Genomic DNA, 24440 nt, shown 5'->3' with positions numbered 1-24440 from the left:
CCGGCACCTTTTTCGCTAGAAAAAATGCACTGGGTAAACCCCAAGATCACAGTGACGTTTTCTAGACAGTTCATGTGCACAAACAGAATATTTAATCATTGCTACAAAAACAATTCAAATTACAACGCAGACTGGGGAGTGGTTCGTGCATTTCAATCCCTGCTTCCTCTTCTGTTGTCTCAATAGAGGGCTTCTATAGTTTAAAACCTAATTACATAATGTTCACAGTATTTTGTGCACACATAGTAAATTGAGGAGCCTGGGAATAAATCCTGTTTCAGTGTCCGCTTTAGAAACTGTGATGACGGTTGCTAGATTAGATACAGTTTGTTGTAAAAAAAAAAAAAAAAGTTGATGTTTTGCACATTTCTTGTTTCCCTTTGATAGAAAGTTAGCATGTCTCTGGAGAGCAGCCCATATTCATTGCTTTGGCCTAAAAGTTTTTAAACATCTGAGTAATTACCTTGAAGGATGCTGCAGGGCTTGTGACAAATATGAGAATCTGTTTGTTTTTTTCAGGTTGGGGGGGGGGGAGGTTGGGTACTACAGATTAAAGCAAGGTGTAATGGAGTGTTCTGCTTTAGGGAAATAAAGAGCTGACTGTGTTTATGCCAGCTTGTCAGGAGGCTTCTGCTGTACCTTGCTTCTATCCTGGCATTCATTGTTCTGCCTACCAAGCTCCACAGAAGGGGCCAATCAAACACATGTATCGCCCTCTGGTAGGTTAATGGATACCTCCTTGGTGGAGCAGGTGAACAGACTCCATGGGTCTCTGGTTAGAGCCCAGGGAATTATGCATAATTTTGACAATCTTGGTGCATAATTCCCAGGATCATACATAATGGTGTTGGTATGCTACTATTTCTTGGAGCAGTGCATCGTGTCTTTTGCTTCCCTTGATTTCTACCCCCCCCCCCCCCTCCAAAAAAAGAAAAAAATAACCTGTTGGCCCCAAACCCCATTGCACTTCTCAAAAAAAAAATCTGTGGTGGCCCAGTGGCTCCCTTGCATTTCATAACATTTCCTCCTCCCCCCCACCAAATCCATGGTGTGGCCCAGTGGCTCCCTTACACCTCCCACTGCTGCTCTCCCAACAAAAAAAATCCATGGAAGCCCAGTAGTTCTTTTGCACCCACTACTCTCTCCGCCACAATAAATTCGCTGGTGACCTAAATGTCCCATCAAAAAACAAAAAGCTGTAGGTGGTGTTTGGGAGAATTTGGAGGGGGGTAAGGAGGTGTCAAGGTGGTGCTGGGGGGAGTCCAGGGAGAAGTAATGGGGGGAGAGAGGTCTGGTGGCAAATTATGCAGAATTACACAATTATGCACACCCTCATTAACAATATTATTGGATTGTCGGTTTAATCGTGTATTGGATAATGATTGTGACTGTGCTGCAGCCATAGGATAAAACCACTGTTGGCATGCTGTTTTAATATTGTGTTCCAAGACTGCGTCCAACTGCCTGTATGTGACTGTCTCTGGGGAAAAGCAATGGGACTTGATATACCGCCTTTCTGTGGTTTTTTTTTGCAACTATATTCAAAGCGGTTTACATAGTATATACAGGTACTTATTTGTACCTGGGGCAGTGGAGGGTTAAGTGACTTGCCCAGAGTCACAAGGAGCTGTGGTGGGAATTGAACCCAGGTGAGCATAAAGTCACAAGAAACAAAAATCGAGGTCTTAATAAATTTTGTTAGACCAAGCAGTTTTTAATACAAAAGCCAAAACCCCTTCCTTATGTGAAAAAAAAAAGTTACAGAAGTTAAAACACATAACCTTTTTCAGACTGCTTATAGACCTGTGACGTGAAAAATTGGCCATTGGATCTGCTGCTTTAGTCATCTTTTCCCAGAGACCGTCATATCTGAGGTTGGCATGGTGATGAATTGCCAAGTGCCCTGTTTGTGAAACCAGTGTTTAATCATGATGGAGTGTGTCTTGCACAGAGTGGTGGATGCAGCTCTGGCCACTTCATTGGGTAACCTGGATTGACCATGTGGACCTTTATCTGCCATCATTTCCCAAGTAGGACTTTTCAGCCCTTCTGCCAGGTCTCTAGTAGGTAGTGTTTGGATTGTGGGTGGCCCTCACTCACCTGTAGGGAGACCCGCTCTTGCACTAGAGTCTGCCCAGTAATTATATAAGTATTGCCACACTGGGACAGACCAAAGGTCCATCAAGCCCAGCATCCTGTTTCCTACAGTGGCCTATCCAGGTCACAAATACCTGGCAAGATCCCGAAAAAGTTCAATACATTTTATGCTGCTTATCCCAGAAATAAGCAGTGGATTTTCCCCAAGTCAATTTAATAATGGTCTATGGACTTTTCCTTTAGGAAGCCGTCCAAACCTTTTTTTAAACCCTGCTAAGCTAACCGCCTGTACCACATTCTCTGGCATAGCTCCATGGTTCTCCAATCCTTGAACACATCTGTAGACTTGTTTGCATTCCTCCTGGCTTTAAGTATCTTGCTTGCCATGTTGGTCCACTTGGATATGTAGAAATAGAAGTCAGCATAGAAGTGAACTATCATTTAACTTAATATATTTGTGATTCACTTTTAAGAGTTGTGCTCAATCTTTTTGGGTGTGGAGAAATAAATTTCATGCCCTAATGGCTTTTGAACATAGATATGCTAAACGCACGCCCAAGAGGCTGAAGCAATTCCATGAAGTATGGGGAGTATATGTGGACTCCCTACCACACAGAGCGAGAAGTCTGCTGCTAAATGCGGGTTAAGGACTGTAGGATTTAAAGAGAGGACACTCCAGGGAGATCAGTGATTTATATAGGTTGGGGGGATGGGCCCCCCTTTTGTTTTAGGATCGCTGTCTTCCTCTTCTCCCCCCCCACCATGATGGATATCTGGGTATATAAATACCCACATTAATAATAATTTTTTTTTTTTTTCTCTTTCTCGTCTGTGTGTCTTGGACTTGTATCTGTCTGTGGTTTGTGTCTGGTGTCGGGTGAAGATTGTTGTTGAAAGATGGCGACTGGGTGGGAGTGGGAGGGAGGGAAAGGGAATAATTGAGAATGCAAAGGAGGTCAAGTGAAAACTTCATCGGATATACCACAAAGTAGAGATGTATTGCTGGGAGCTGTAGGTACATCTCTATATGGACTAATGGTTCCTTGGAGCCCACACTATGCTCACTAATTGTTCAGCTTTTGGACGACTGATAAGGTGGGATGGGAGCTGGGAGATTGAAGATAGGACTGAGTTGAGTGCACGTGTTCTTGTATAGTTATGATTGTTGATATGGTTTGATTGATTGAATCGTTCAAAACACATTGTTTCAATGGGGAAAGGGGGAGGGTGGGGGGGGAGGAGACGGGGAGGAAAGTTTGATGAATATAAGTAATAAGATGTTTATTTGGATACGAATTCAAGCCTAAAGTAATGTATATTCGAAACTTGCAATATGTGATCTCTTTGGTTAGGTCATCAATCAAAGGGGGATAAGGGGGGAGGAGAAAGGTTGTAATAAATAGTTGGAAGGGGGAGGGATTTTAATATATAAATTTGATGACCATTACTGTGGATGTATACCGGTGATGTTTTTGATACAGCTGTTTTGTATGTGCCTTTGTGAAGTTGTATTTTTGAATTTTGTCATCAATAAAAACCGTTGAAATTTAAGAGTTGTGCTCAAAAGTGAGTTATAGATGTACAGTTGTTAGACTGATGATAATTCTGGAGGTAATATTTAGCCAGCGACGGTCAGTGTTTCTTAAATATCAGCTGCTGCCAGTTGAATTGTACCTAAATATTTAGTGATATTACCTGTCCGGGTACCAGCACCAAACATTTGGGCAGTGACCTGCCATGGGTTATCCAGGTACCACTGATTTTCAATGGTGATGCTCGGATAGCTCCACGATTAACTCAGGACAGTCCTTTTGCTGTTATTCGGGTGCTGCCACTTAATATTAACAGTGCCCGGGTAACTCTTGTCTCCCCTCTGACTATTCGGGAGGGCCCTGGCACTAACCAGGTATGACATGGCAGTGTGATCAGATTTTCAGGAGCACTGTCCGATTATGTACTGCTGAACATCTGGGGATCACCGGTCAGTGGGAGATAATCAGATAGGAGCCTTCCTACCCATTTTGCTTCTATTGGATATCGGCCCTGGTTGTTAGGTCTGACCTATATTTTTTCATTTCTTTAACAGCCGAGTTGGATCACTTGAGTGGACCAAAGGAAATGGGGAATATGGGAGGGGCAGGGTGTTCCCAAAGCGAATGTCTTGATCAACATCAGTTGTGTCTCCAAGGACATAACATAGGCAACCATGACACCCTAACCCAGCCCCCTTTTCGAACACTGAACCCAAATTAATAAATGACAACACATAACACTGTAAGTTAAATGGGAACAACTTGGCCGCAGCTTTCTCAGAAAGACATGATTGTATTTAACACAAGCAGCCAAAAACAGGATACCTGAGCCAGACTGTAAGCTCTTAGTGCACCCAGTCCGTCACCATAAGCAAGACTGACCAATGCGCTAGATACTGAACCCGGGAGGCTCTCTTCACGCAGCAAGGTGCGTCCAACCCAGGTGCAGAGAACCCATCTGCAGCAGCCATAACTTGCTGAATTAGCCCTACTCCAATCACCCAGGCTCTAGGTATTCCCGCCCTCCAAGCTGCGACATGCACAAAATAGAAAATTACAGTTGAATCAACGTGTGGGCAGGAGGGGTAGGCAGCTCTCTGTCATGTCCTTTGGGACGAAAGAGGGCTTTTCTGGCCAACTTGTGAGCTTTTAAGCCTGTGGCTCAGGTCCCTCCCTGCCCACCAGGGAGCCCTGGTTCGGCGCGAAAGTACATTTCTAGTCACCTGGACTTCCTGACTCTTGCTGCAACCCCACAGCCAGGGTGTGAGTGCACGGTGCCATGTTAATGTCTGCTCCGTGCACGCCGGCCCTCTGTCTTATTACATAGAGGCAGAGACACTGTGAAGTAGCGAAGGGAGACGGACCTGGTTGTTCATACACATGGATGAGAAAAGCATAGTGCTCTGTGTGTTTGTAATGCACATTTTCCCTTCTCCTGTCTCCATCATTAGGCCCCAGTAATTGGTGGTGTGGTTAGGGTGATGTGATGGGGGGGGGATGGAAGGGATACCAATGGTTTGGGAGTGTAATGACTTCACTGAACAGCAAGCATGATGCTCAATTTCTTTTCTTACAGATGGAGGAGAAGCTGAGAAAGCATTCAATCAGCAGCGATGAGTCAGACACCACTGACAGTAAGACCCTTCTTTCAAATGCTTTGAGAAAGATAACTGAGCAGGTTCACCTCCAGCAGCGAAAAGCAATTGAATAATTAGTTTGCCAAGAGTCAGGAAGGCTGCCTGCACTGGAGGGGCCGTGAACAAAAAGATGCTTTGCAGAGATCCCTTCTCAGAAAGTCTCAGCCCATCTACAAGTTCATAGGAACTCACCTGTGCAGACCAGCTGTGACTGCCTCTTATCCGATATGAGGGCATCTCAGAAGAGCCCAGGTGATGGGGTCTGAGCCTAAGAGGAGTGCACATGTCCCCCTAAAAATGCAAATGAGATTCTTATTTTTAAATCAATTAGGAGAGCCCAGGTTGTGACACTAATTTACATTCAGTTTAAGTAATAGGTTTTATTTAGACAGTGAATTATTATTATTGCTATTTTGTGTTGTCGCTGTTAAAAACACAGGCAATTTCGGGTTGAGCAAAACAGAAGTCTGGAACCGGTGCTTGAGTAGAAAGGCAACACTTGTGGTAGGATCAAAGGACTTTAATATTTGCGCAAATATTTATTTTTCTTGAGGGGGTGTGTCGGGTGGAGAATGGGCATAGATGAGCTATCCAGCTAGAGCATTCCAATTAGTGCGCTCTAACTGGTTAGCACGTCCATAATGCAGGAACTCTTTGTGCCTCTTAAATAGGAGGTGGTAAGTGCTCGCCATTAAATTTGTATTTGGGATACTTGTCTCCATGTGAACATTAGCACACAACCTGAAAGAGAAATACTAGAAACTGCTGCATTTCCTGGGCATGCTAGAAATGATAAAGGGAATGGGACTTGGTATAACAGCTTTCTGTGGTTTTTGCAACTACATTCAAAGTGGTATATACAGGTACTTATTTGTACCTGGGGCAATAGAGTGTGAAGTGACTTGCCCAGAGTCACAAGGAGCTGCAGTGGGCATTGAACCCAGTTCCCCAGGATCAAAGTCTGCTACACTAACCACTAGCCTACTCCTCCACTTGCAACATTCCATGTAGAATCTCAAATAGGGAAAGGGAAATGGGACTTGATATACTGCCTTTCTGTGGTTTCTGCAACTACATTGAAAGCGGTTTACATAGTACATACAGGTACTTATTTGTACCTGGGGCAATTGAGGGTTAAGTGAGTTGCTCAGAGTCACAAGGAGCTGCAGTGGGAATTGAACCCAGCTCCCCAGGATCAAAGTCCACTGCACTAACCACTAGGCTTGGTACATGGGAAAGTCCTGTGTTGCCCCCCCCCCCCCCAAGCCCATTTACTAGTACACTTTAGTAGACATATACCTTAGGCAGCTTCCAGGTTACAGGCATCGCTTTCTTTTTTATCTATTTTAGTTCTGACTGTGCTTTAAACTGCTCTGATGTTTTTTATGAAGGGCATTTGTAAAAAAAAAAAAAAGTGTAAATAAACATAGGGGCTGATATTCAAACCATGGGAGTTAGCCGGGCTAATTCCCCCAGTCAGCACTAAACCTGGATGTCAAGTTCTGGGCTATTTCCAGTGACCGACATTGAATATCTGGTTTATTTTTAACTGGTTTGAACATAATCGATTAAGTTGATATTCAGACTTAACCGGTTATGTTTAAACTGGCTAACAATATCCCCATGTATTCATGCGGCACAATATAGCTGCTAAACTGGGGCTGAAAATTGGTGGATAGACAGTTATATCGCCCAATATAACTGCCTATCTGCTAATCGCTACCCATAGATATTGTGAAGGATCTCTCTGTTCCTCTCAGGAAAACTCTGGCCTCCGGCCCAAGTTTTCTATATGATATTCCACTTAGGTACAACTCCCTGTAATCCTCCGGGTGTACCCTCCGATCTGAGGTACGTCAGCAGTACTATTCCAGCACAGCTCCCGAGATATCGGCGCCAGGGAAATTATCCTAGCGGTTTCAAGAATGCAATCCCCAAAACAAACAGTTTAGAAAAAGTAGTTTTTAATAATGCAGTTCCAAAAGCAAAGTAGTTCAGGAATCTCCACAACTTCAAAAATGCAGTTCTTAAACCAACAGGACATGAATCTCAGCAGTCCCAATGATGCAATTCAAAATAAGTAATCCCAAAAGCAAAAAACGTTCCACAAAGAAAAACAAGCAGTTCAAAGAAAACAAGCACTTCCAAACAGGCAGTTCAAACAAGCAGTTTAGAAATCCCATCAGCAGTTCAGAGGCAGAGAGCTCCCAGGGGTCCCCTCCCTCCTCTGGCCAGCTCTATCTCCTGGCTTCCTCCCACTTGACCCCGTCGCTCCCTGGCTCCTCCATGATAGCCACTGCCTTCACTTGTTTACCAAGACCCCGCACCAAGCGGTTACCTGCTGTCTGAACCTTTTACTTGTGGATCTTGCCAGAGCTGCAATCTCCATTGGCTCCTCTTGCCTCACTTCTTCCTCCTTTTCTTCCCCCTTCCATTCCATGGGCTCCTCACCCCACCCATGCCCCAGTTGATCCTCCTCCCCCTGATTAGCTCTGCTTAGAGGCTCCCCCTCCATTCCTGGCCTCCCCTCCGTGTCTTGGGTTTCACCTTTACCTGCTTTTCCCTTGGGCTCCACTGGGGGCTGCTTGGCTAGGAAGTCTTTGATTCTGTTGTAAGACTTCCTCAAGGGCTGCTGGGAATCGTAGTTTTTACCCTGCCTCCAGTCCTCTGGGGAAAATGATCTATGCTTTCTCCTGATATGTGGAACTCCCTGAGCTAAGAATCTGGGTTGTCCCCTCCTCTGGGCCTTATCTTCTCCTCTGCAGGTACCCCCCTCCCTCTCTGTTCCCTTATCCCCTTCACAATATTCAGCTGGAGATAGCTGGCTGCCCCCGCTGAATATTGCCAGATAGCCAGTTATGAGGCATTTAACCGACCAGGTGCCGATGCTGGCTGGTTGAATGCCTTTGCATATTGTGGGCCTAATGTTATGCACAGAATTTTACTGTGTAGGTGGCAAACATCTTCCTCTAACATACGTACATGGCAGTAATATGAACATTAAAACAAACAAGTACAGTCACGCTTCTTTCCGCTGTAAAAATCCCCTTGTTAACTTGATAACAATCCCAAAATAAAAAGAAATGAGTTTCCTGTCCCCACAAAGAGCCCTGGATGAAGTTGCACCCTGACCCTTACAGAGCACCCTCTGGCTTCCCCCCCCCCCCCCCCTTTCCTAGCCAGGGTACACTTTTCCCTTGAGCTAGTTCTCAGTGGACTCTGTTTAAGGGCAGGAGAGAGGTGAAGTCCTCCTGCCCACTCCACTGAAGTGCTAACAGCTGAGCAGGGTCTGGCCATTCTTCTATACAGGGGGGAGGCTGGAGGGGGCAGTTTTCTTTGCACAGTTAAGAGAGAATGATGGTACTGACAAAGGAGGAGGAACTGGATGTTGTGTGGAGGGAAAGGATGTTGAAGGGCGAGAAATGTCCCACGCTGACCGTCTTGCTTCCTGTCAGCTAAGAGGGGATTTCCAGAGACAGCTAGACAGTTTTAGGCCTTAAGATGTACCTTTAAGACTTAACATCCATGTGGAGGAAGGTGCACAGTTTTCAGTATTAGTGTGCTCAGCATAAACAGCACGTGGAGCAGAGTGTATCATAATATTTCTTGTGCACACACAAAAAGCCTCATTCGCGCGTAGCTTGACGTTGGCCGGGCGATGGTTCATCCACCATAACTCAGATGTCAAGTAGGGTTGGGCTGTTGTTTGAAAGGAATATTGTCTGCCAGTAAGAGTGTGCACTCTGCGCACAGAGGGACGGATTATATAAATAACACTGAAAAAATGGGTGACAGAAAAGATCGGTGCTAAGCATGATTCTATAAAGGCATGCGCATAAAATCACCCTTAGCGCCGATTCCCATGATGGGTGCCAGACTTACGACTTCTGAAACCGGGTATAAATACTGGCACCCAAGTTGGGTGCAGAGACCCAGTATTCTGTAACAACGCAACTTTTTGGAATGCCCCTAATGTGCCCGTACCCCTCCCATTTTCAGACCCCCTTTTGAGTTGGATTTGGGTGCCCTGTTATAGAACAGTGCACAGCCAGACGTGTGGCCACATCCTGATTGGTGCCAGATAACATCGATAATTGGTCGTTAGCAGAAATTAGCCAATTAAGTTCCTCACGCATCTCGAGATCATGCGCAAATTTAGGCACCCAAATCTGGACGCCATGTAGAATTCAGGGGATAGTGCCTGTTCTCCTTAAAGAGTGTGCACTGTTTGAATGAGCGATGGTGCATGCATGTCCATCTGTCAGGAAAGAGCACACACTGTGCGCCCAGTGCATGCTTTTAACATTTGTTTTCTCGTGTACAAAACCCCCCAAATGAAAAACTTTCTGGGTGCCCATCCCTAATGTCAAACAGGCAAAGGGAAAGGACTAGCAGTGTCCTCACTTTACTCTCTGCTCCAGGCTGGGGGGGTCTACCATGGATCTCCTTTTCTCCATTTATTTCCCAAAGCCTGGGGGTGAAGGAGGAACCTTCCAGAGCCAAAATATGTGTGGTTATTTTTTGCCTAGTCCAGTGGTTCCTAAACCTGGTCCTGGAGCACCCCAGCCAGAGGGGTTTTCAAGATAACAACAATGAATATTCATGAGAGAGATTTGCATACACTGCCTGCACTATATGCAAATCTTTCTCATGAATAATCACTGTGGATATCCTGAAAACCTGGCTGGCTGGGTGCCTCCAGGACCAGGATTGGGAACCAGTGCCCTAGTCCACTCTGGTCCTGGACTAACCTTTGCCAGTCATGTTTTCAGGATTTCCACTATGAATATGCATGAGCTTTATTTGCATACACTGCCTCCACTGCATGCAAATCTCTCTCTTGAATATTCACTGTGGATATCCTGAAAGCCTGGCTGCCTGGGGTGCCTCCAGGACCATGTTTGGGAACTGCTTCCCTAGTCCACTGTTTCCCAAGTCCAGTCCTGGAGTACCCTTTGCCAGTCAGGTTTTCAGGATATCCACTATGAATATGCATGAACTTTATTTGCATACACTACCTCCACTGAATGCAAATCTCTCTCATGAATATTCATTGTGAATATCCTGAAAACCTGACTGGCTGGGATGGCTCCAGGACCAGGTTTGGGAACAACTGCCCTAGTCCACATTCTTTTTCAGGTTAGGATAATTCACTGATTGCATGTAACAACGGAGCCCTTGTCTCTGATGGACTTTAATATTTGTGTGGCAGCAGATATCAGACAGCTGGTAAATACCTCTCCGGCAGTGTAGCTGTATATAACGTTCTACTACTACTACTTATCATTTCTATGGCGCTACAAGGCATACGCAGTGCTGTACACCATACACAAAAAGACAGTCCCTGCTCAAAGAGCTTACAATCTAGATAAGACAGGAGAAAGTAGGAAACAGAGCAGTTAAGGGTAAGGGACCTTTTCCATAGCTTTGCTAGGAGAAAAAGGAAGCATGCACTGTTATCAAAGTTCACTGGTCTGGGTTTAGCTAAAGGAGGATTTATTGATAAGGATTTATTACAATTTAAATAACCGCAAGTCATGTTTGTGACTTACTTTTGTAAGAAGTGTGTTCGTAATGTGGTAAATTCAATATAAGTCACTAAAAGTTAAGTGCCAAAAACTGGACACTAAGCTAGTATTCTAACAGCAGAGGTGAGCGTCAAATCTGTTCTAGAATACTAGCATAAGTCCATATTTATGCGCCAAGCTTTACGTGCGACCACTTGTGCCATGTCTATGGCTGGCATATATAGTGGCGCCTAATTGGCTGTGAAAATGCAAGTGGAGGAGTGGCTTAGTGGTTAGAGCACCGGTCTTGCAATCCAGAGGTGGCCTGTTCAAATCCCACTGCTGCTCCTTGTGATCTTGGGCAAGTCACTTAACCCTCCATTGCCTCAGGTACAAGCTTAGATTGTGAGCCCTCCTGGGACAGAGAAATATCCAGTGTACCTGAATGCAACTCACCTTGAGCTACTACTGAAAAAGGTGTGAGCAAAATCTAAATAAATAAATATTCTATAAAGTACACATGAGAATAGTCAGAATGCTCCAGACACGCCCACAATAATGCGCCCTTTGCATTTTCACACAAGAAAAGTACACATACGTTCTAGAATAATAACACTTACACATGTCATTGGCTCCACATATTGTTATTTATACGTGTAAGTGCCAGGCGCTGTTCTATCAAAGGACCAACTGAATGTGCTGGGAAACATAAACCATAGAAACACGATCCCAGCATCTACATGCTACTCGACAATTGTCACCAATGCCCAAAAACTTAGGGAGATTAACATGCTTTTTTTTTTCCAGAAGCTTGGCCAGCTGAATGCATGTAACTTCTTCAAATGCATCCGCTGCCCTTTCGTCATTTGATTCCATTTTTAAAGAATTGTGTGCCAGCCGTAGGGTGAGTGTTATAGGATAGGGGGTCGCTAGCATCACCAGAGATATGAACAGTAATCAGACATTTATGGGGTCCTTTCACTGCACCCAGTTTCCACAAGTTTAGTTAATTTACTGAAATATATTGTGGTGCTGATCCTGAGGTCACCCAGACACCCAGACAGAAGAACTGCATTCTTCAGGAAAATGCAACCGTGACCGGGCAGGGTTGGCTTCCGCTGGTGAGTTGGACCTTCCAAAATTCAGCAATCCATTTCCACCTGCTCCAGTTCTTATTTAATGAGATGGCTCAGTTTATTATTTGCTTCCTTTTGTCTCTTAACATTTGTTTACCCTTCCGCCTTTTTCTCTCACTCCTTGCTGGAGCAAAGAAAACCCCAGATATGCTTCCAGGGCTCAATTTGTAGAGAAAAAGAAAGAGAAAGTGCGGAGCTGATGGAGGGGTGAATGGGCCAGGGGCAGGAGCAACAGGAGAAGAGGGGGAGCAGAGTGACTGTTCTTTGCTCCAGGCTCAGCCCCTCCCCTGCTCTTCCTTGCAAGCTGCCTTGAAGGGAGGGGCTGGAGCAGAAGGAACAACCCCCTGCTGCTCTGGAGTCTGAAAAGAGGTGACAGAACTGGGTTCCATGCAGTTCCCCCAGTAAATATGTCCTGAGGTTTCCCTCCCAAACCTTACCACAGGGCCCTCATTTTCTGTGTTTGCTCTGTTTGAGGTACAGATCATTTCATGCAATCACATAGCTTCGTTAGGAAGAGATGGCGAGGTGGCCTGGTAATTTTCAAAAAACTTGTGCAAGTCGGCATGTGCCTCCTGCATATTAATGTGCTGTGGAATAAAAGCTGCCATTGTAGATTTTGGTAGAGGGGAACCCCATTGTGCTTGTGTGTGAGTGACAGGAGTTTGTTGAGCTTCAATGTACAGTCCTTTCAGATGTGACAGAGGAATGTGTGATCCAGTGCCTAACAATTCAGTTGACTTACTCTGCTTTGAGCTCAGTAGGCAGGGTTGCGATTATCCCACTCAGCAGGATCTCAAGATGGTATTCTGTAAGCAGTGTGTGTGTTTTAAATGTCTACAATCCTGCCCTCATGATCAAGATACTGTAGGGTTAGGAAGGAAAGTAACATAGGCAAACACTGCAAAAGAACCAAATATTCCCCCAGACTGGAACTACAGTTTTTCAGTCTACAAGTGAAAAACGCATTCTGTTGTTCAGTTTTACAGCAGAGAAAATCTGTTTTTGCCCAGTGTGCTGTATAGATGCTATCTTATTTATTTAAGTAACAAATTTCTATCCTGCATTATCTGTATAATCTAAGCAGGTTACAACAAAAATTTAAAACAGATAACAACCATAAAATAATTTTTTTAATGAACAAATAAAATAAGATTATAGCTTAAGACCAATTAATTTGGGGCAGATGTTTGCTGCAACAAATACGCTTTTAGTTGCTTTCTAAATAGAAGAAATAAAGTTAACTTTTTTGAGTCGATACATTGGCCCTTTGGGCATCAGTCTTCTCTCACAGGTTCCAATGCAATTGTCCCATCAAAGAGTTTCCACTTCAAGCACCAAAGAGTTAACATAGTCAAACTGAACAAAATTTTCACTCAGCACAAAGAAAGGTTCTTATACGCCTTCTTTTTCTCCTTGTTTAAGGTCAAACCACCTCCTGGTCGAGATGTTCCAAGATGCCAACAACATGTACCAAAACCAACTGGAGACGGGAGAAAGAGAAAAAGCCGTCAGAGGTTGGTAGGAGATTTCTGTTTCCTAAGCTCAGTGGGGCATCTTCAGCTCTCTCTGTCTGTTATGTAACCTGGACAACTAAAGAATTGGTCTGCAAAGGACAGATGAATACAGGCTGTGCTGTTTTGATGAGTTTAGCAGCTTTCTCCTATGTTGAAATGAGTAATGTACTTACACCACATTACGAGATCTGGCTTACATAAGAACATAAGTATTGCCATACTGGGACAGACCGAAGGTCCATTAAACCCAGTATCCTGTTTCCAACACTGGCTAATCCAGGACACAAGTACCTGGCAAGATCCCAAAACAGTAAATTGGATTTTATGCTGCTTATCCTAGAAATAAACAGTGGATTTTCCCAAGTCCATCCATCTTAATAATGGATTATGGACTTTTCTATTAGGAAATTACCCAAACCTATTTTAAACCCTGCTGAGCTAACTGCTTTTACCATATTTCTGGCAACAAATTTCAGAGTTTAATTACATGTTGAATGAAGAAATATTTCTCCAGTTTGTTTTCAGTTTACTACTTAGTAGCTTTGTTGCATGCCCCCTAGTCCTAGTATTTTTGGAAAGAGTAAACAAATGATTCATGTCTACCCGTCCCACTCCACTCAGTATTTTATAGACCTCTATCATATCTCCCCTCAGCCATTCTTCTCCAAACTGAAAAGCCCTAGTTGCTTTTGCCTTTCCTCATAGGGAAGTTGTTCCATCCCCTTTAACATTTTTCTCGCCCTTCTCTGTACATTTTCTAATTCTGCTATATCTTTTTTGAGATGAAGTGATCAGAATTGCACACAGTAATAGAGGTGCAGTCGTACCATGGAGCAATACAAAGGTGTTATAACATTCTCATTTTTGTTTTCCATTCCTTTCCTAATAATTCTTAACATTCAATTTGCTTTCTTAGCCGCCGCTGCACACTGAGCATCTCTCTTCACTGTTCCTTCCCCGTGTCCAGCATCTCCCTTCCCTCTTTTCCAGTGGGGTCCAGCATCTTCCCTCTCGATGTAGATCTGGGTATATGCCAACAGGAGGCCTAAGCACTATTCCATTGTATTCAGATCTCTCTCATGCATATTCATTGTGGATATCCCTGAAAATCTGACCGACTGGGTGGACTGGGTTGAGAACCCCCCTGCTCTAAGCCAATTACAGGGTCAGGTTGATGGGGGGGAGGGGCTGCCCCCTTCAAATTGAGCAGGTGGAAGGAAGGTGGCCCCCTCCAACTGTATCTGTTCCAGAAAAATTAAATCTGTTTGTACTCATTTGAATGGTCAGTGCTTGCAGTGGGGAGCAGAGGGGTTTACAGCAGCCCATCATTTTTGTAGCTGGGTCCTATAGGAGCTGTTGGACTCTAAATATTGTGTCACCACTGACCCTATCAGCAGTTAAACAGGCTGTGGTGCTTGAGAAGAGGCTCCAGGAGTGGAGTTAAAAAGCGCCTGCTTTGATGGGTGGCAGAGAGGAGGGGGTCAGAGAGGCATTCAGCTGTCCTGAAGTGAATGCAGAAGTGATGTGCTGTATCAGGGCGGAGGAGGGGAAACCATAGAACAGCTTCTGTCCTTGCGATGATCAGTACTCAGGAGTGGGCAGGGGAGGGAGTAGTTCTGGCAGGTTTCACCGTCTTCTGCTGTTTGGAGGTTGAGAAATGGCAGTAGAGGCATGAGGTTCAGTGGGCAGGATGAAGATGCTTGCTGGGCTATTTCCAACCATATGCTTTACATCTGACATTTCTGCTTTAGCTTTGGAATGGATTAGATTTGGATTTAACTCATGCCTTTTCAGTAGTAGTTCGAGATGACTTAGTTGTGACCTAGCCCATATAAATCCCTTACAGGCAATTAGCATTAAAACACTTGATTGGGGGAGGCATCTTTGGCCCAGTAGAGGAGGAGGTATTTTTTGACTGAGCATAAAAAGTTCCAGCCCTGTATTGGGAAATTCAGCCTGAAAAGTGACACGGAGCTGTCACCTGTAACGATCTTAAGTGATCTGACCAGTAGCAACAGAGGGCCCTGATATATTAAGCTTTTTCACACAGAGCCACAGAAAGCAGAAAAAAAAACCCTTCGTAAATCAGGCCCTGGGGCACTTAAGTGGTAACGTGAATTATTGCACTGTAAAAAGAAAGCTTGCAGCCTGGCGGTTTTGAATGACAGCTCAAGGTTACGGAGCTGTGCGTTTCGTTTTCAGATGGCACAAGTGCCGTTCTTCACTGCTCAGATTAACACAGTTCGTGCCAGAAGAGGCTTTGAAAGGAGATTGTGAAAAGGACACTGTTATTGTCGGATCCGTCTATTTATTTATTTATGCATCATTTGCTGGCTCTGCTGTGTTGGAAACGCATGGTAATTCAGTGGAAAGAATATAATTCATACCAAATGCAGAGGAGACCTGAATTAATGCGATCTCAAATGCCTGGTTAAAAGACTTGATGGGAAAACTGACCTGCTGAAGGCCTTGGATGATTAGCTCGCACGATTATTGAAGGCAAATTCTGGATGGGTGTCGTGTGATATGCAGAAAATAAAAGGGCAGATAGCTGGTGATAGTGAGAAATTTTTTAGCCGGTGGTGGTGTTATACCCGGACATTCAGTGCTGGCCATGCCTGGCACCGGCATTGAATATGTGGCCAGCTATCTCTTCTGCGCTTAAGTACTATTCTATTACGGGTACACAATTCAATAATTAGTTGTACTTTATCAAACAACTGTTATTGATCTTTGGCAAGTCACTTAACCCTCCATTGCTTCAGGTACAAACTTAGATTGGCAGCCCTCCTGGGACAGAGAAATATCCAGTCTACCTGACTGTAACTCACCTTGAGCTACTACTGAAAAAGGTGTGAGCAAAATCTAAATAAATAAAATAAATGGAATGTTGGTACTATCTGAGATTCTGTTGCTACTATTTGAGATTCTACATGGAATGTTAATGTTGCTATTCCACTAGCAACATTCCATGTAGAAGCCTGCCCTTACAGATCAGCAACGTGGCCGCGCAGGCTTCTGTTTCTGTGAGTCTGACGTCCTGCACGTACGTGCAGGATGTCAGACTCACAGAAACAGAAGCCTGCACGGCCGCATTGCTGATCTGCAAGGGTAGGCTTCTACATGAAATGTTGCTAGTGGAGGAGTGGCCTAGTGGTTAGAGCACCGTTCTTGCAATCCAGAGGTGGCTAGTTCAAATCCCACTGCTGTTCCTTGCGATCTTGGGCAAATCACTTAACCCTCCATTGCCTCAGGTACAAACTTAGATTATGAGCCCTCCTGGGACAGAGAAATATCCAGTGTACCTGAAAGTAATTCACCTTGAGCTACTGCTGAAAAAGGTGTGAGCGAAATCTAAATAAATAAAATAAATGGAATGTTGGTACTATTTGAGATTCTGTTGCTACTATTTGAGATTCTACATGGAATGTTAATGTTGCTATTCCACTAGCAACATTCCATATAGAAGCCTGCCCTTACAGATCAGCAACGTGGCCGCGCAGGCTTGTGTTTCTGTGAGTCTGACGTCCTGCACGTACGTGCAGGATGTCAGACTCACAGAAACAGAAGCCTGCACGGCCGCATTGCTGATCTGCAAGGGTAGGCTTCTACATGAAATGTTGCTAGTGGAGGAGTGGCCTAGTGGTTAGAGCACCGTTCTTGCAATCCAGAGGTGGCTAGTTCAAATCCCACTGCTGTTCCTTGCGATCTTGGGCAAATCACTTAACCCTCCATTGCCTCAGGTACAAACTTAGATTATGAGCCCTCCTGGGACAGAGAAATATCCAGTGTACCTGAAAGTAATTCACCTTGAGCTACTGCTGAAAAAGGTGTGAGCGAAATCTAAATAAATAAAATAAATGGATGTTGGTACTATTTGAGATTCTGTTGCTACTATTTGAGATTCTACATGGAATGTTAATGTTGCTATTCCACTAGCAACATTCCATGTAGAAGCCTGCCCTTACAGATCAGCAACGTGGCCGCGCAGGCTTCTGTTTCTGTGAGTCTGACGTCCTGCACGTACGTGCAGGATGTCAGACTCACAGAAACAGAAGCCTGCACGGCCGCATTGCTGATCTGCAAGGGTAGGCTTCTACATGAAATGTTGCTAGTGGAGGAGTGGCCTAGTGGTTAGAGCACCGTTCTTGCAATCCAGAGGTGGCTAGTTCAAATCCCACTGCTGTTCCTTGCGATCTTGGGCAAATCACTTAACCCTCCATTGCCTCAGGTACAAACTTAGATTATGAGCCCTCCTGGGACAGAGAAATATCCAGTGTACCTGAAAGTAACTCACCTTGAGCTACTGCTGAAAAAGGTGTGAGCAAAATCTAAATAAATAAATAATCTATAAAGTACACATGAGAATAGTCAGAATGCGCCAGACACGCCCACAATAATGTGCCCTTTGCATTTGCACAAAAGAAAGGTGCACATACGTTCTAGAATAATAACACTTACACATGTCATTGGCACCACATATTGTTACTTATACGCATAAGTGCCAGGCGCTGTTCTATCAACGGACCAACTGAATGTGCTGGGAAACATAAACCATAGAAACACGATCCCAGCATCTACATGCTACTCAACAATTGTCACCAATGCCCAAAAACTTAGGGAGATTTTTAACACGCTTTTTTTCACATTTTTATATTTTTTGTTGTGGATCCTCAGAAGCTTTATTATTTTTTACCATTGTACTATTGAAACCATTTCCACTCAGTACTATTCGTATCTGTTAAAATTAATTAAACATATCCATATTCACTCCACCACTATCACCCTATAATATTGAATACTCAATTATTAATAAAAATATCAGTCCATGTTTCTTGTAGTCTCTTTCGGTACTAAAGTGTGCTTTCGTTCTAGCCTTATTTAGTTTAATTACTGATGCTGAACAACCAGACTTTCAAGACTATGAGCTGGAGTCAGTCCATATTATACCGACTCCATCCAAAATTGCTTCTAACTCCAACTCCATGATTCCGACTCCGCAGCCCTGCTGGAAGTTGCAGTCAGATGATGCCAAAGAATTTGAGAATATGAAACTGAAGATTGTAGGAAAGATGAAGAAAGTTCCCAGGAGGATCATTCATTTTGCAAGTGGGGAAACCATGGAGGAATACAACACAGATGAAGAGGAGGAACAGGAGAAGCGAGATATCTTGCCTTCTGTTGACTCGACAAAACTAACCTGGGGCCCATATGTGTGGTTTTACATGCTGAGAGCAGCTACATCTACTCTTTCAGTGTGTTATTTCCTTGATGAAAGGATTGCCTCTTTTCTGGGTATAAGTACCCCCAAGTACCAGTATGCCATTGATTAGTATTACAGAATGAAGAAGGAGGAGGAAGAAGAGGAGAATAAAATGTCGGAAGAGGCAGAAAGACGTTATCAAGAGCACAGGAAGGCGACAGTGGCGAAACTGACCAGCTCGAAGTGATGACTTCCTTTGTGAATGTTAATTCTCAGCATTTAACCGCCTAAGTAACACCGCATAAAAATAAGTTTATATTTATGCAGTCCAATAGGGCCTTTTACTAAGCCACAGTAGCATTTTTGGCATGCGCTAAAACACTAGCTATGCCCATATATTCCTACAGGCGTCTCTAACGTTTAGTGCCTTCTAATCATTAGTGTGCGTTAAAAACACTACCCCAGCTTAGTAAAAGACCCTCTTAGGCGGTTAAGTGCTGACTATCGGCACTTAATCTCTGTATTCTGGTCTTCCTGTTTCCTCACTTAAAACGTTTCCAGTTGATACAGTCCACAGCAGTAAAGTTACTCCATAATGCACATTGCTTCGATCACGTCACGCCTCTCCTCCGTTCTGAACAATGGCTGCCAGTTTCTGCACACATCACATTCAAGATTCTTCTTCTGATATATAAACCCTGGCTCCTGTCCGCCCCGTGTATCTCAGCACCCACCTGGTCCCATGCACCGCCTCGGTTTCTCCACTCTGTTCACCGTGATCTTGCTCTGCTTACCGTGATCTTTTGGCGTTACCCACTTCCTCTCGACTTGGTCTCACCACCTCCCTTCACTCTGCCTTCCTCTGTGTTTTGTTCCCAAGCTTTGGAGTGATTTGTCATTACACATCAGGAATCAGCCCGCTCTGTCAGGATTTAAGAAACTGCTGAAGGCTCATCTTTTCTCTGTGTTTTTCCGACTCCAGCTAGTTTTGGGGTTTTTTTTTTAAGTCTCTCGATTTTAGCTCACTCGTTTTTATATCTACAGTTCTTTTTATGTTTGTCCTCATATCCTGATTTGTTCTTTTATTATAATTTTATTGTAAACCGCTTAGTTCCCTGTGCTTAGGACTTTTTAGCAGTATTTCAAATATTAGGAAACAAATAAGTGCCGACTCCGCCCCCAGAGTGCCCCCAAAATAGCCGGCATTCACTTTACTGGTTTGAGGTGATATTTAGCAGCATTAACCAACTAAGTGCCACTTAAATCGGCAGATAACCTTATACAAGTGATTTAACCTGCTAGATCCATTTCTGGCCAATTAAATCGCTTTCAGGCTTATTTTCAAAAGAGAAGGGCGCCCATCTTTCGACACAAAGCCGATTTTGGGGACGACCAAAATTCACGGGGGCATGTCGGAGACATAGCAAAGGCGGGACTGGGGTGTGCCTAACACATGGGCGTCCTCGACCGATAATGGAAAAAAGAAGGGCGTCTCTGATGAACACTTGGACGACTTTACGTGGTCCTTTTTTTTCTTACGACCATCCACAAAAATGTGCCCTAAATGACCAGATGACCACCGGAGGGAATCAGGGATGACCTCCCCGTACTCCCCCAGTGGTCACTAACCCCCTCCCACCGTCAAAACAAAATTTTTAAATATTTTTTCCAGCCTCTATGCCAGCCTCAAATATCATACCCAGCTCCATGAGAGCAGTATGCAGGTCCCTGGTGCAGTTTTAGTGGGTGCAGTGCACTTCAGGCAGGCGGACCCAGGCCCTTCCCCTCCCCCCCCCCCCCTGTTACACTTGTGGTGGTAAATGTGAGCCCTTCAAAACCCACCACAAACCCACTGTACCCATATGTAGGTGTCCCCCTTCCCATAAGGGCTATGGTAGTGGTGTACAGTTGTGGGGAGTGGGTTTTGGGGGGCTCAGCACACAAGGTAAGGGAGCTATGCACCTGGGAGCAATTTGTGAAGTCTACTACAGTGCCCCCTAGGGAACCCGGTTGATTTCCTGGCATGTCAGGGGGACCAGTGCACTACGAATGCTGGCTCCTCCCACGACTAAAGGGCTTGGATCTGGTCGTTTCTGAGATGGGCGTCCTTGGTTTCCATTATCGCCGAAAATTGGGGATGACCATCTCTAAGGTCGACCTAAATTTTGCGTTTTGGGCGTCCCTGACCGTATTATCAAAACGAAAGATGGACGCCCATCTTGTTTCGATAATACGGTTTCCCCGCCCCTTTGCCGGGATGTCCTGCGAGGACGTCCTCAGGAAAACTTGGGCGCCCCTTTCAATTATGCCCCTCTTTGAATATCAACCCTCAAGAGGGCGGTGCAATACCATATTGCGCCCTGGAGTAATTAAGCCTTTAAGGTGACTAAACTGGAAAGTGAATCTGACTTTCTTGTAGAAAATAAACTGATGTCTTACTTTTTTTTATCAAAGGTTTCCAATATTAGATTCTAAACTTGCTTTGGAAGATCAGGTCAATTCCCTTGTTAAAAAGTTTAATTTTCAGCTTCAACAGCTTCGAGCTAATTGTTCTATTCTCAGTATTCAAAGCTTTAGCAGCATTGCCCAATCAGTTTTGTTGTTATACCTGAAATATTGGAATTCTTTACACAGAAGTATTGCTGGAAAGCTGTTGAAGTGATGGCAGCTGCTCCAAATCACAGCCGCAAGGTTAATTTTTAGAAAGAGCAACTATGCTTATAGAGCTGTATTGGCTTCCAATTTCCTCTCGTATTTTTAATTTTATTTTCAGCACTTGATATACTGTAAGTGATCCCTGAGGTGACTATCGGCCTTATTTTCGAAAGAGAAGGACACCCATCTTTCGACACAAATCGGAAGATGGGCGTCCTTCTCACAGGGTTGCCCAAATCGGCATAGTTGAAAGCCGATTTTGGGCGTCCCCAACTGCTTTCCGTCACGGGGACGACCAAAGTTCACGGGGCGTGTCGGAGGCGTAGCGATGGCGGGACTTGGGTATGCCTAACACATGGGCGTCCTTGACCCATAATGGGGAAAAAAGGGCGTCCCTGACGAGCACTTGGACGGCTTTACCTGGTCCTGTTTTTCTTACAACCAAGCCACAAAAAGGTGCCCGAACTGACCAGATGACCACCGGAGAGAATCGTGGATCACCTCCCCTTACTCCCCCAGTGGTCACTAACCCCCTCCCACCCTCAAAAAAACATCTTTAAAAATCTTTTGTGCCAGCCTCTATGCCAGCCTCAAATGTCATACTCCGGTCCATCACAGCAGTATGCAGGTCTCTGGAGCAGCCTTAGTGGGTGCAGTGCACTTCAGGCAGGCGGACCCGGGCCCATCCCCCCCCCCCCCCCCCCCTGTTACACTTGTGGTGGTAAATGTGAGCCCTCCAATACCCACCAGAAAAAACCCACTGTACCCACATGTAGGTGCCCCCCCTTCATCCTTAAGGGCTATGGTAGTGGGTTTTGGGGGCTCAGCACACAAGGTAAGGGAGCTATGTTCCTGGGAGCAGTTTCTGAAGTCCACTGCAGTGCCCCCTAGGGTGCCCGGTTGGTGTCCTGGCATGTCAGGGGGACCAGTGCGCTATGAATGCTGGCTCCTCCCACGACCAAAGGGTTTGCATTTGGTCATTTCTGAGATGGGCGCCCTTGGTTTCCATTTTTGCTAAAAATCAGAAATGACCAAGTCTAGGGACGACCATCTCTAAGGACGACCTAAATGTCAAGATTTGGATGTCCCCGACCGTATTATCGAAACGAAAGATGGATGTCCATCTTGCTTTGATAATACGGGTTTCCCCGCCTCTCCACTGGGACGTTTTGCAAGGACATTCTCAGCAAAACTTGGGCGTCCCTTTCAATTATGCCCTCCACGTGGTTTACAGTTTCTATTACAGGTACTTTGCACTGTCCTTATGGGCTCACATTCTAAGTTATATATTGTACCTGGGGCAGTGGAGGGCTAAGGGACTTGCCCAGGGTCCCACGGAGCCGCAAAGGGAACTGAACCTGGTTCCTCAGGATCTCAACCCACTGCCAACTGTCAGGCAGCAGTGGGAATCGAACCCAGTTGCCCAGGTCCGCAACCCGCTGCACCAACTATCCCTTGCTGGCCAAAAAGCGGTTGAAATAACAATTCATTGTCTAGATCTGGCAAGTCCTTTCGATTGGCTCAAACTTTCACAATGTCATTTCCAAGCTGCTGAAGGGTTAAGCTACAAAAATATTTGGATTCCTCTTTCAAATATTTAACCACTAAGATTTGGAATGTGCTGCCAAATTTTGTAAAATCGACTTTGTCTTATCTCATATTTAGGAAACTTCTGAAAGCTCCTATGCTTTCTGCTATTGGTCAGGGCCTCCAAGAGATTAAGCCAGGCCCGGGGCAGTGCTGCTGCTGCCCCCCCCTGGATTGTCGCCACTCCCACCCCCTCCCACCAGGATCGCTGCTTCCGCAACTGAGGTACCTTGGCTAGTGCGGATCCCGAGGCCCCGCCAGCGGAAGAATCCAGCGCTGCTGTTCACTCCATGCCTGCCCTGCCCCTGCAGCTGCTTTTTTCTTTCTTCGCACATGCTCGGTTTCAAAACTGAGCATGTGCCTGAGGAGGAAAAGCAGCCGCTCAGCGAACAGCAGCACTGGAGGGGGGGGGCCCGGCGCCAAACCTTTCTGCTCCTGTTGGGACCCGATCACTTGGGGCCTGTCAGGAGCAGGAGAGAGAGAGACCCCGGCGCCAGGCCCTCTTGCAGGCTGGGCCTGGGGAATTTTGCCCTGCTGTTGGTATTGATTAATTTAGGTATCATTTTTTTTTGTCAGCTAATTTAGGTCTGATTTCTGTCTGCTATGTTTTTCTGCTTTCTATGTCCTGTAATTCCACCTGGCTAGGGAACTTCTTTTCCTTGATTGTAATCCACAGTGAATCCAAATGGAAATATTGTGGACTATAAGTCATTCGTAGCATAGCATAGTCTGCTCTTTCAACAGTTCTAAGTGGAGTATCAGTTTGCATACATAATATTGATCAAAAACATAATTTCTGTAACTTTTTACATCGTTTAATGAAGATTAAAAACACTGAAGTTGGTATTCTCTTAGTAACAGAATAAACTGCCACTTTGCTAAGCTGATCAGATAGGTAAAATGAGAAAACTGGCGAGATCAGTGGTCCTACCCAACACTGCAGAAGATCCAAACTTAAGTTCCAGTCCCGGCTCTTTCTCCCTAGTCCAGCTGGAACTGGAGATGCTGTGGAAGCAGTGTTCACAGCTCCTGGAAGAGAACAGGAGGGGTCCTAGCCATCGCTCAAGAGTGACATCTGCTGGCAGGATTAAGAGCATATTCATATTGGGTTCTAGAGGGAGCCTTATCCCGTGCCTCTCTGCCAGAGAACTGTTTCTATACTGGCTGAGCTAGATGGGAATGGAGGGTGGAGAATAACCATTGGGTAGTTCCCCCCCCTCCCCCCCTTCAGTAGCTGCAAGCGAAGACATAAGCACAGAAAACTCAGGCCCGAAATATTACAGCACAGAAGACGATAAAATAAAACAGAGCAAATCTGAACTGCTTTTCTTATAACGTTAAATGAATACAGTTATCTTGTACCTAATTAAAACTTACTTCTTAGTGATGTATTGCAGCAGTGAGGAAGATGGATTGTTCTAGACAAGCACAAGAAGGCATGTCTGTATGGAAAGGAGAGCCCCCCCTATAAATGGCCATTCAGAGAACCGCCGTCTCCTGTGTGGAGGGGATGGTGGTGATGTATTCGGTACATTAAGCAATGTCAGTAGGGAAGGGCAAATGGCAAGGTTG

At 44.9% G+C, this 24440-nt stretch overlaps 1 protein-coding gene across 6 annotated transcripts in view; it reads left to right on the top strand.

The window, feature by feature from the left end:
- Positions 1 to 24440, top strand: part of JADE2 (jade family PHD finger 2) — a 159850-nt gene that overhangs the window by 14589 nt on the left and 120821 nt on the right. For all 6 annotated transcript variants that reach the window (XM_030211683.1, XM_030211684.1, XM_030211681.1 and 3 more), the window contains exons 2-3: positions 5206 to 5263; positions 13332 to 13423. In XM_030211683.1, the coding sequence (XP_030067543.1) occupies positions 5206 to 5263; positions 13332 to 13423 (150 nt within the window). The remainder of the gene's footprint in view (positions 1 to 5205; positions 5264 to 13331; positions 13424 to 24440) is intronic.

Source organism: Microcaecilia unicolor, chromosome 8 (genome assembly GCF_901765095.1).
Source record: "Microcaecilia unicolor chromosome 8, aMicUni1.1, whole genome shotgun sequence".
Taxonomy (NCBI): Eukaryota; Metazoa; Chordata; class Amphibia; order Gymnophiona; family Siphonopidae; genus Microcaecilia; species Microcaecilia unicolor.
Note: the sequence above shows the minus strand (reverse complement) of the source record. Positions and strands in the feature narration are given on the sequence as shown.